The sequence below is a fragment of the Hyla sarda genome, chromosome 6, assembly GCF_029499605.1.
Source record: "Hyla sarda isolate aHylSar1 chromosome 6, aHylSar1.hap1, whole genome shotgun sequence".
Classification (NCBI taxonomy): domain Eukaryota; kingdom Metazoa; phylum Chordata; class Amphibia; order Anura; family Hylidae; genus Hyla; species Hyla sarda.
This window is the reverse complement of record NC_079194.1, coordinates 84276616-84289992: the sequence shown is the minus strand read 5'-3', so window position 1 is coordinate 84289992 and position 13377 is coordinate 84276616. Positions and strand designations below refer to the sequence as shown.

Below are 13377 nucleotides of genomic sequence, written 5' to 3'. Positions count from 1 at the left end.
ACGTGCAGCCAATTGTATTTAGCCAGAACAAATCCATCTCCTGAGTCCCATAAGCCTTGTATTTTTTTTAAACCCTTCTGTTTGCACATAGGAGTATGCACAGTAGCACTGTGATAAAGATACAAGCATTCAGGTCACAATGTGCAGCGTATTTCTCCATCAAAAAAGAGAGCCTGGAACATTTCAGATGGCTTTATAGAAACTTTCCGCTTAGTGTAGCATGAAACTACAGTACTTAGCGCTGACCTGGTATTTATGGGCTACATGCTCAGCCTCCTGTTTATCGATTATCTGAGATCCCAGCAATCACTGCAGCTTTTCTCTCCGCTTGTTTGTAGGTCAGTGTAAAAAGATTGTGCCGCCGGAGTCTGGCTCCTTCCACGTTGTGCATGGAAATGGCTCTTCGGTGGGAACAGTTATTATGTTTCAGTGCTCCTCTTCATATCAGTTGGTTGGAGAAGAATTAACAACCTGTGTCTGGAAAGGAAACAGCACCTTGTGGACAGCCGGGGCTCCTTCTTGTAAACGTAAGGCATTGTTTTTTGTTTTTCTTGTTTTTTGTTTTCAGACTAAATCCTTTTATGGTTAATTCTACCGTAACAAAATCCAACCAAGAGAAACAAAAAGTGGCACCGATACCTTAAACCCTCTACAACCACGAGATGGATATACTCACACTGGGTAGGAGACCAGTACAAACCAAACACGGCGGTGCTAGGACGATCCCAACAGAAGTCATCAATAGGAACAATGAAGAAAAGGATAGGCATCCTGCACTCACCGCGTAAAACCTGGTCACTTGGCTGCCATCTCGGGTTGCTCTTCCGGAGGGGTCTTCAAGACAGCGTGGGGCGCTCTGAACGCCCCACGCTGTCTTGAAGACCCCTCCGGAAGAGCAACCCCAGATGGCAGCCGAGTGACCAGGTTTTACGCGGTGAGTGCAGGACGCCTGTCCTTTTCTTCATTCTACCGTAACAAACCTGATGCTGCTGGTGTTTTTACTTGGTGACTGACATTTATAGTTACAATCCAAGACTATGCACACTTTGCTCAGCAATTATTTTTTTTGATCGAATGAATCTTTTTGGACATTTGAACATACATGTTTCCAAAATTGAAGCAATTTTGCAAACAGAGAGAATTATAAAATACCATAACATAATCAAATTTTTTTTTATTGCATTTGAACAATTGTACGTACACAGGGAGAGAAACCCAAGTTTTTCAAAACCATTGCACCTTGTTCTAGCAATTGGCAGAGGACATCCCTGTCAGGCCCCCACTGTTTAAACACTAATAGAATATTCTAGAAAAATTAACTTAGCCCCTCTTGGCAGGATAGGTAAAAAGTATCTGATTGCAGGAGGTCCGATCGCTGGGACTCCCCCCAAGATCCTCAGAACGGGCGTCAGTTTTCAGAGAGAGCGTGTCTACAGCATGCGCTGTTTACTTCTATGGAAGAGCCGACAGTACCCAAGTACAACACTGGGCATCTATAGCAATCCCATACAAATAAATGGAGCATGTGCCATTCACAGCACGCGCTCCCTCTGAGAGTCGGGGCCCCGTTCTGGAAGTCGTGGGATGTCCCAGCTGTTGGATCCCCTGCAGATCAGATATTTACTACCTATCCTGCGGATGGGAAAAAGTAAATTTTTACTAGATAACTTGTATGATACACTATGACCACAATGTACTACACTACGCCATACATGTACACCACACTTAAAGGAGTACTCTGAGATAGCGAAATTTTTTTAAGCACATTTATACCATTCTGTCAGGTATAAAAAATAAAAATAAACATCTACTAATCTACCACCACTCCCCGGTGCCTGTCCGCTCCTCTTCCAAGTTTCTTATGGTCACAATGTCATGGGGCGGCTCAGCAATCGATGTCCCACTACGGCCAGTGATTACTGGGCGGGAATCTCATGTATTAAAGGAGTACTCTGGTGCAGAGTATTCCCGCTTCATCCTGCCCGGGCTGCAAAAAAAATGAAAATAAACCATCACTAACCTTCCTGGGTTCCCGTGGAGCGCCATTACAGCTGATCGGTCCTCCGGTCCATCTTCTTTATACTTCCGTGTGAACGAAGCGTCACATGGGCGCCATGTGACGCTTCGTTCACACGGAAGTATGAAGAGGATGGACTGGAGGACCGATCAGCTGTAGTGGCGCTCCGCGGGAACCCAGGAAGGTGAGTGATAATTTATTTTAATTTTTTTGCAGCCCGGGAAGGACGGAGCAGGAATACTCTGCACCAGAGTACTCCTTTAAGTCCCAGCTTCTTCCTGGTGCTGGGACTTAATACCAGATGCTGCAGCTCAGCAATTACTGAGCCTCGGCGTGATGTATTGACCACATGTAACCCCGAAGAGGAGCGCACCAGAGACCGCAACAGAAAAATGGAGGCCAGGAGGTAAGTAAATGTTTATTAGTTTATACCTGACAGAATGGTAAATTTGCTTTAAAAAAAAACCCTATTCTGATGAACTGCTTTAATGATAATTGCCAAGTTGATTGTCAATCCCTGTCATTCATGTATTATAATCGCTGGGAGTTTTTTTATTTATTTTTTCATACTGGCTGCCCGAGGTCAAAATAAAGTAAAGTAACTTTAAAAATTAAGATGAATAGAGAAGAAACAATATTTAACCACAGCTGACATTACAAAATAATAATAATAATATGAATTAAATGTCGAATTGCAGCTCAAAATGATATCGTAAAACTCTACATTGTAAACAAGTCCAGAAATAATTGCCTTGTAATTTTTAAAAGAAAAAAGATGGATGTATCCATACCTTTGTATGTTAGATTTTTTTCATCAGGGACAGCAACACTTTTGTACATATCTGTGGATCAGCTGCTATACCAGCCTTAAAGGAGAAATCCAGCAAGAATGAACTTATGCCCTATCCACAGGATAGGGAATAAGTTGCTGATCTCCTGAATGGGACCCCGGCTCTCAGTGAGGAGTGTGTGCTGCAGACAGCATGCGCTCCATTCATTTCTATAGGAGTGCCAAAAAGACCAGAGTACAGCACTCAGGCATCATTGACGCTCCCATAGAAATGAATGAAGCACTACCAGTAGATGACACGTGCTCCTCACTGAGAGAGTCGGGGTCCCATCCTGGAGATCGCAGGGGTCCCAGCAGTTGGACCCCCCGCAATCAGCTACTTATCCTCTATCCTGTCAATAGGGGATACGTTAATTTTTGCTGGAGTTCTCTTTTAAAGGGGTATTTCAGAATACCTATCCTCAGTCCTCCAATTACTGATTGGTAGGGGGGCACCCTCAAAGATCAGCTGTTCGGTTGCCGTAAAACAGAGTTAATGGGGATAGAAGCAGTGGTTGCACAACTTTACTGCAGCACAGCTCCCATTCAGGTGAACAGGAGCTGAGCTGCAGTAACAAGCTCCATCCACTGAAAAGTAAGACCTCTTTGTCCCATTGTCGTCGGTCTCCGCTATATGGAGCTCTGTTGACAGTTCCGTCAAAACGTGCATGCAAATTTTTTTTTCTCCGGTAAACCACCGGATTCCTGAAAGAACCCATTCAAGTCAATGGGACCCCATTCAAGTCAGTGGGACTGCCCATTCAAGCCAATGAGAGCCAACTGCTTCCGACACTGTTCAGCAGCAACTGACAAACAACCGATTGGCTATGTTGCCGTTGGCCAGTTCTCCGCCAATCTATGATTGATGGCCTGAGGATAGGTCACTCATCCAGTGTACTAGCCTGGAAACCCCCTTTAATCCATGGATAAAAGTGGTGCTGCTTCTGAAAGTAAAGCAAACCCTTTTTGTTAACTTTTTACAACCCCTATGCTATATATACACAAAATTGTCCTAATCCTGATATAGTTTAGATAGCTGTTAGCCAAAAAAGTGTTGGTCTATCTCTCCCGATCCCCCTATACACATGCAGGCTTGGCTCTGCCGAAATCCAGCATGGTTGACCCTTTTCTTTCAACGGGTTGGTCAATCTCGCCAAAATTAAAATGGCCAACATTAAAGGGGTACCCCCCTAGAATACAATTTCTTTTAAATCAACTGGTGCCAGAAAGTTAAACAGATTTGTAAATGACTTCTATTTAAAAATCTTAACCCTTCCAGTACTTATCAGCTGCTGTATACTATAGAGGAAGTTCTTTTCTTTTTGAATTACTTTTCTGTCTGACCACAGGTGCTCACTGCTGACACCTCTGTTCATGTCAGGAACTGTCCAGAGCAGGATAGATTTGCTATGGGGATTTGCTCCTACTCTGGACGGTTCCTAAAATGGACAGAGGTGTCAGCAGAGAGCACTGTGGTCAGACAGAAAGGATATTCAAAAAGAAAAGAACTTCCTCTATAGTATACAGCAGCTGAAAAGTACTGGAAGGATTAAAAAATTTTAATAGAAGTAATTTACAAATCTGTTTAACTTTCCGGCACCAGTTGATTTAAAAAAAAAAAATGTTTTCCAGTGGAGTACCCCTTTAATCTAATGAGTATGATCCACTGCAGTCTTCAAGGGGTTAATGTCAATACTGAGAAAACCCACTTTAAATAAACATGTTGTTGATGGTGAAGCGATTTATTAAAACATGAGGTTGATAAGGGTAAGATGTTTATTCTGTATCGCTGACTCATCGGTTCTTTCCCCATCTGTCACTGTGCTGACTGTAATACACGACGCAGGAAGGTTGAATGTAGATCAGCGAGGAATTAAAATCAACATAGTAATAACACAACCATTCAATCATCTACTGAGAAAATCTAAACGGATCGAGAAGAAACTTGTCATGTTGTTTTACGGATATTTACAGTGCAGAAAATGCGCAACCTCAGCAGATATAGTCAGATGGACAATTTATTATTGACTCCAATAACGTGTAGTCATTGCCTGGGAGCCAAAGGCTGTCCAGACATACTGGGAGTTGTAGCTTTACAACAGCTGGAGGCACACTGGTGGGGACACACTGGTATAGACAGAGGGGGGAAATTTATAATTTGCGTGGAAATTTGTACTGTTTATCTGGTGGGCGGGGTTTCTGTGTCTAATTTAAGAAATTGTGCATTATAAAAGGATGCACACTAGGGGGATAAAGACTTGCAAAAACTAATTTCTTGCATTCCACGCCACCTAGGGAGTGGAGTATACTTGTGCAAATTTTTATGCAGCCAAAACATGCCAAAAAGAAATAGCACAAAAACAATAATAAAATCCCCCCCCCCCTCTCACCCCACCCAGAGTCTTGGTATGATTGTTATGATTATTATTACTACTAATAATTATTATTTATTTTTATTATAATTATTTTTTATTATATTATTATTACTATTAATAAGAAAACAAAAATACATTCTCAATCTTCTATCCAATAGAAATATGTCCAATGCTGGATTAGCCAAAAATTATTGACTGACAGGTCAGGGTCCAAATGCATTTCAAGGGCGAGAAGAACAGTTTTAAGGGTCACAATAACCTCTACTCATTCAAGGACAGGGGATTCTTTAGCTTTTTTTTTTTGCATTGGCCCAATTTTCTCTACATGCAGTTTGACAGAACCAAAGAAGATCAAAGTATAGCATGTCAAGGATATACAGTATATACAGATATGTTTACAAAGATTCTCTACAGGGGTCCCTACATACCGTTATAAAACAGGGGCCTTTCTATATAGTAGTCCTAGTGTGAATGTGACCTTTGCACCTTTTTAATACATCATTTTACTAATAATCCCTGTAATTGTGATCCTAAAACCATACATTGTTGTTATAGTACCTAAATGCAATGCACTACAACACCCCCCCTGAGCCCAAAATATACATATATAAAGTATTAATCACCAGGATTTACTTGGCTTGTTGTTACCAATCACTATCTATCCCCAGAAAGTATCCAGCATTAGCCATACATAATAACATCATGCTTACGATCTGCCCTTTAAGGACATTGAGGGAGATTTATCAAAACCTGTGCAGAGGAAGAGTGGTGCAGTTGCCCATAGCAACCAATCAGATTGCTTCTTTCATTTTCCACAGGCCTCTAAAGAGGCCTGTGGAAAATGAAAGAAGCAATCTGATTGGTTGCTATGGGCAACTGCACCACTCTTCCTCTGCACAGGTTTTGATAAATCTCCCCCATTATGTAGATTGAATGACATCCAGCTCGGCCATAAAAAGGTCATCGGAACAATGGCTTAATGAATAGATGGCTCCTCCATTCGGTGTACTGATCCATAATGTATCTCGCTTTACAGCCTTGTCAAAATATGAGACATTTGGATTTAAAGTGGCCGTCATTGCCTCCATCGTGAGCTGCGCGATCATCCTGCTGATGTCAATGGCTTTTTTGGTGTGCTGCCTTGTGAATTGTGTGAAGAAAAGTGAGAGGAGGCGATCGGAAAGGTGAGATGGAAGGCAAAAAAGACGTTTGATGCTTTATTGTGGCTATGCCAAATCTTTTGCTGCGGCACCCCAGACATCCGGTGCACGGAGCAATGCAGGTCGGAGGCTCGTGACGTCATGGTCACGTCCCGCTTGTGATGTCATGGCCATGCCCCCTCAATGCAAGTCTATTGGTAGCGGGTGTGATGTCCGTCACGCTCCCTCCTATAGACTTGCATTGAGGGGGCGTGGCCATGACATCACAAGTGGAGCATGGCCATGACGAGCCTACGGCGCTGCATCAGACACTCTAAATGAATGACGGGTGCACCAGGAAGATCGCGGGGGTCCACTGCTGCGGGACCCCCGTGATCAGACATCTTATCCCCTATCCTTTGGATAGGGGATAAGATGTTTAGGGGCGGAGTACCCCTTCAAGTAAAGGGGTTTCCCAGGGTTAAATGATTGATGGCCTATTCTCAGGATAGGACTTTAATCGTTTACTGGTGGGGTGCCAACAACCGCCCCCTCCGCTGATCAGCTGTTCGATGCCCCTTACTACACAGTGAACAGTGCCCAAAGTTGTCACTGATTTATTGTGTAGTGGTGGCATCTCATTACTCCAGCTCAGCTTCTGTGTACTGGAATGGGAGCTGGGCTGCAATAACATGGTGCTACTACTATACAATCAATGGCCCATAGCTTCCCACCCTGTTCACACTGCAGTGCGGAACACCAAGCAGCTGATCAGTGATTGATAGACCATCAATTTATTATTAATAATAATTTGCATAGCGCTAACACATTATGCAATGCTTTTTAAGGCTGGAAAACCCCTTTAACATTAAAAACATTAAAGGGGTACTCCACTGGAAAACATTTTTTCTAATCAACTGCTGTCAGAAAGATAAACAGATTTGTAAATTACTTCTATAAAAAAAATTCCAATCCTCCCAGTACTTATCAGCTGCAGTATAATTCACAGGAAGTTATTTTCTTTTTAAATTTCTTTCCAGTCTGACCACAGTGCTCTCTGCTGACACCTCTGTCCATGTCAGGACCTGTCCAGAGCAGGAACAAATCACCATAGCAAACCTCTCTTGCTCTGGACAGTTCCTGATGTGGACAGAGGTGTCAGCAGAGAGCACTGTGGTGAGATAGAAAGGAAATTCAAAAAGAAAATAAATTCCTGTGTATTTTACTGCAGCTGATAAGTACTGGAATGTTTGGGATTTTTTTAATAGAAGTAATTTACAAATCTGTTTAACTTTCTGGCCCCAGTTGATTTAAAAGTAAATGTTTCCAGTGAAGTACCCCTTTAAAGAGGAATTACCTTTTACTTTTGAAAATTAAAGGGGTGTCCCGAAATCAAATATTCAATTACTCAGATCATGCACAACATTTTTCATTTGGAATTATCTCATAAATTGCTCCTGTTAGGAGATATTGCTGATATGGTGCCCGTGCAGTTTTTCCCTATTTGAGGTGCCCAGTGCTGGGGAGAAGAAGCAGCCTCTATTGCAATTACTTTTATTTGATAGCCTGGAAATCACTCTGCTTTCTGTGTACTAGATGTGTACAGTGGAGCTGAGCTACAGAGGGCATGTGACTGTACAAGACGGTGCAAGCAGCAGAACAGAGCTACTGAGCGTGTGTGACCACCGACACTAGACACATCAGGCGGAGATTCTGAGAGCGGGGTCATAAAACCCAGCAGGGGGCACCATCAACGCTGACACTGGACACATCAGGTAGACATTCTGAGAGCGGGGTCATAAAAACCAGCAGGGGGCACCATCACCTCCGACACTGGACACATCAGGTGGAGATTCTGAGAGCGGGGTCATAAAACCCAGCAGGGGGCACCATCACCTCCGACACTGGACACATCAGGTGGACATTCTGAGAGTGGGGTCATAAAAACCAGCAGGGGGCACCATCACCTCCGACACTGGACACATCAGGTGGACATTCTGAGAGTGGGGTCATAAAAACCAGCAGGGGGCACCATCAACACCGACACTGGACACATCAGGTGGACATTCTGAGAGCGGGGTCATAAAAACCAGAAGGGGGCACCATCACCTCCGACACTGGACACATCAGGCGGACATTCTGAGAGCGGGGTCATAAAAACCAGAAGGGGGCACCATCAGCACCTACACTGGACACATCAGGCGGACATTCTGAAAGCAGGGTCATAAAAACCAGCAGGGGGCACCATCAGCACCTACACTGGACACATCAGGCGGACATTCTGAAAGCAGGGTCATAATAACCAGCAGGGGGCACCATCAGCACCTACACTGGACACATCAGGCGGACATTCTGAAAGCAGGGTCATAAAAACCAGCAGGGGGCACCATCACCCCTGACACTGGACATATCAGGCAGACATTCTGAGAGCGGGGTCATAAAAACCAGCAGGGGGCACCATCACCACCTACACTGGACACATCAGGTGGATATTCTGAGAGCGGGGTTATAAAAACCAGCCGGGGGCACATCACCACCTAACCTAGGCACATCAGGTGGACATTCTGAAAGCAGGGTTAGAAACACCAGCAGGGGGCACCATCACCCCTGACACTGGACACATCACGTGGACATTCTGAGAGCAGGGTCATAAAAACCAGCAGGGGGCACCATCACCCCGGACACTGGACACATCAGGTGGACATTCTGAGAGCAGGGTCATAGAAAGCACCAAATCTCCACCAAACAGTAAGCAACAGCAATAGGTAGAAACAGAAGATTGTTTATGTATTCCAACTGAAAAACTATAAAGTAAAGATTAAATGAAATATTAATTCATATGACAATTTGTCCCAGTAAGAAAATGAATCCTGATTAAGAGTCACCTGGCACGTGCATAGATCTCTATGGCGTTGTTCAGAACTTTCCATAATGGTATATCCCCACGTTATGGTTAGACTGTGTAATCTTTTGCAATTATAGCATAACTAAAAAACATGATTTCCCTGAGACATCTAAACAAAGCGCTATCCTGGAAAATGAGTGCAGCACCTGGAGAAGCGGTGCGTGCTGCCGGCCTGGATTTTACCATTTGGCGACTTTCAGAAAGTAAGAGCAGTGACCACGTCTCCTCTTCACTAGTTTTGATGAATCTCCCCCATTATGTTTTATTTCAGGCTCATTTCTGAGATTTCTGGCCATCTGTTTGTATCATTAAGCAAATGTTTTGTTGCCTGATGTAACGCTGCTCTCCTGTATATATCCATACTGCAGCTTTCCGCTATATCCCAGGAGAGTAGTAACAATCGAGGGTAATAAACCAAGAATGAATCTATAAAGAGAAATTAATGTCTTTAATAAAATGTAGCAGGGGGGGCACATCCAACTAAATATTATCATCAGATTGGAGGAGGCCATGCGTTCTCCGTTGGATATAAGTTGCGGCGAATGCCGGTACTATTTATGCAAATTCCCTTCATGCAATAATGAAATGTAACCTATTATTTGAAGCTTATACCGTTCATATAGGGAGCGTCTGCATTGGATTCATTTTTGTGCTGACTCAAAAGTTTCCATTATTTCCCTGGTTACCACTGGAATTGGTTCTCTCATTATAAAGCCTGACACTATAAATTAACTATTGCTATCACTACTTGGGAGTCATACACTATTGTACTGTAAATGCTTATGCATTTCATATTTCCTGGATGTCAGCGTAATTGACAGTATGTTGTAGATCAGTGTTTCTCAATAGTCTAAAGCCAAGCCTTCCCTACTCAAGAAGATTACATCAAAGCTCCCCAAGGCGATCATCACATGCTTTGTTGTGCAGAAAAAAACACTTTATAAAGACAATGGCAACACCCCCTCTATAGACATGCCTCTGGAGGTTACATACCTATGTAGGTGATGGAGCATTTTGTCTCATACACCTCATCTGTAGGTTTTTGTTACCAAATTCCAGAACCATATTTGCAGCTTCTGCTGCACTAGACTGAACATACTCCATTAGGGTCAGGTCACACGGGTGCATCCGCAGCATATTTCACACTGCGGATGCACCTACGGCAGTCACAGAGGGACTGCAAAGCAAGCTCCCGGCTGCAGCCGGGAGCTTGCTCTGCAGTCCCTCTGTGACTGCCGCCGGCACATCCGCAGCGTGAAATACACTGCAGATGCACCTCGTGTGACCCTGCCGTTAGGGTGATTTCATATGCGTCAACATTTGTTCCTGCAGATCTGTCACACATATGTAGAAAAAAACACAAGCAGGGTTTTCTTGCACTAATACCATGGATCTTCTTCCTATACACAGAAAGTGGGGAGATCAATCATTAATCCACATGGGCATGCTGCAACTGCAAATCTGCAGGTAAATGTATCACCAGATATGCCCCATGTGGGCTCAATTAAAGGGAGGAAATAGATTTTCTCTACTCCGGACCACAACATGGCGCCAGCAGCTACATCAAAAGGATTTAGCTTTTTTTTTTTTTTTACACACTAGTGCTGCCCTCCTGAAGCCTGCTGCCCGAGGAACAGGCCCTTGGGTGCTCAATGGCAAACACAGCCTTGCCTACTCGTACCTGTTTGAGGAAAGACTGATTGACCTCTTATATGCCCACCATCATTGCTGGCCTGCAGCCTGTTATCCAGGATCCAGACACTCCAGTAAACTCAAACAGAGTTGAACTTTACTTAAAGTCACTGTGCGGAATCCAAATAACTGGAATCACTTTAGCACGGGGTTTGCACATTTACAGTATTTTAAGCAAATGAGGAAGAGTTGTCACTGTTCCCTTTAAGAAGGATATTATAGCAGATATTCTGACTGAAAATCTCTGATATTTTTCTTGCACTTTTTGGTGGTGTTGCTACTGAGGTAGCTACACAGATGCAGGTGCAGATAAATATACAGTCCAATTAGTGTTAACGCTAATGTGAAGGACCTACAACGGTTGGTTTACTGTGGTGTAGATATTTAAAGGGGTACTTAAAGGGTCTGATTGCAGGGGGGGTATCCAGCCACTGGGACCTCCCGCGATCTCCAGGCCGGCACCCCGGCGGTCTGAACATTTATTTTCAGAAAGGAAAGTTGGGTTCACGCCCCCTCCATTCATTTCTATTGGAGGGGGCATGATGAGTGTCCAAAGCTGCCACGCCCCCTCCCATAGAAATGAATGTAAGGAGGCGTGGCATGATGTCACGACCTTTGGTGCCCAAACCCAGCGTTCTGAACATAAATGTTCATTAGAGATTAGTAATTGCAGAAGGGTCCTTGCTCAACTGGTTCCTTATTTCTGGCTAGTAGATTCTCCTTCTTGGAGCTGGAAACAGGAGACTTTTGATGAAATTCTCAGAAACTCTGACAGTGTGGTGATCATCACGCACTTGACCCAGATCAGTTTCAGGTTGGCAAAGTCTAGCAACGGATCAGTACTATTGGGAAGATTTTTCAAAACTTGTGCAGAGGAAAAGTTGACCAGTTGTCCATATCAGATCACTTCTTTTATTTTTCAGAGACCTTTTTAAAAATGAGAGAAGCGATCTGATTAGTTGCTATGGGCAACTGGTTAACTTTTCCTCTGCATAGGTCTTGATAAATCTCCCCCTATGTTCTTTGGTGCAGACAAGTCTGGGTTATTTTGTTTGCAGTAGGCTTCAGCTTGAACAGGTCACTGAATAGGCCTGAGCTTTACTGACTAAACCTAGGAGGTACACTTTGACAGGGTGCATACACTTCTCTGGCTAGAGCCAGACTCTGACCAACTGGTCTACCTAGAAGGAGCAGAGCTATGGAGCTCCTTTACAGCACTGTGGCCAAAGGAAGGGTTAACTGGTTTTTGGTCCAGCCCCCTGGGGAGAGGGGGTTCAACTAGGGAACTCCTCCATCAGCCTTTTCAGAAGTTTCTGCATAGAAACTGACTGAAAAGTGTCATGTGGCCAAAAAGCTACGAATTTTGCTCATAAAATAATGTCACGGTTTAACCTTTACACTTTCATATTACCTCAGCAGTTATACAAGTTAATTTACAATACCCCTAACACAGGCATTTGGAACAGGAATTCCTTAGCCTCACAACTTAATATTTTTGAACTGGGACAGAGGTAGTGGGACACTACAGACTCCTCTGGTAGTGTTGATTCTATGTGTTAACAAAAGGATTGGGCAGTTGAAATCCAATATGACTGATCTTCCTCTCCCCTGACATTATCTGTCATGGATTATTTGGGAGGTACCCATAGACATTAGACCTAACAGTGTGCCTCCAGCTGTTGCAAAACTTCAATTCCCAGCATGCCCGGACAGCCAAAGGCTGCATTAGGCAGTTGGTTGGTCTTGCTTAGTACTGTTTTTTCCTCTTTTATTTTTATTTTTTTATTTGACTATGCTAAAGGGGCTGTAAAGTTAGTGTAGTTCATAATATAGTGTCTGTAACTGTGTTTTATGGTGATCTCGCAATTCTTTTGTGATTTTTGCCCCAACTTTTTAACAGCATACAAAATGAGACATTACAGTACATCACTAGTCAGATGTTCAGAGGGAGCCTGTCTTTGCTTTAATGGGTGAAGCGACCGCTGGGTGGGAGGAAGATCATACTGCAAGAATTCTAATTTTGCAACAGCTGGAGGCACCCTGGTCAGAAAACACTGGTCTATTGCATTAAAAGGATCACAGGTGTGTTTTAATGGGTGGGGCTGCTGATGTGTGGAAGGGAGAAAAGTGACCTCACACTTACAAGCAAGGAATCATGGTATTTTTAGTTTTAGAGAACAAACTCCAACAGTTCACAGCTAGTCACAGTGTTATGGTAATCTCACAACATAGCCATTTAGCCTCAAGACAAGCACAGATCCTTCCTAAGCATGTCCATTACTGTCTGCCAGGTACGTACTAAAATCACCTTATCGTGGAGAACCCCTTTAAAGAATTTTGTACCTGATAAATAGAATTTCCTTTTAATGCAATAATTAGTAGTACATATAATGTATTAAAAACAATCCTTTTCATTCCCG

The 13377-nt window shown here is 43.4% G+C and overlaps 1 protein-coding gene across 1 annotated transcript in view; it reads left to right on the top strand.

Moving 5' to 3' along the window:
• Positions 1-13377, top strand: part of SUSD3 (sushi domain containing 3) — a 103629-nt gene that overhangs the window by 68980 nt on the left and 21272 nt on the right. The window contains exons 2-3 of the mRNA XM_056524341.1: positions 339-527; positions 6258-6405. Of these exons, the coding sequence (XP_056380316.1) occupies positions 339-527; positions 6258-6405 (337 nt within the window). The remainder of the gene's footprint in view (positions 1-338; positions 528-6257; positions 6406-13377) is intronic.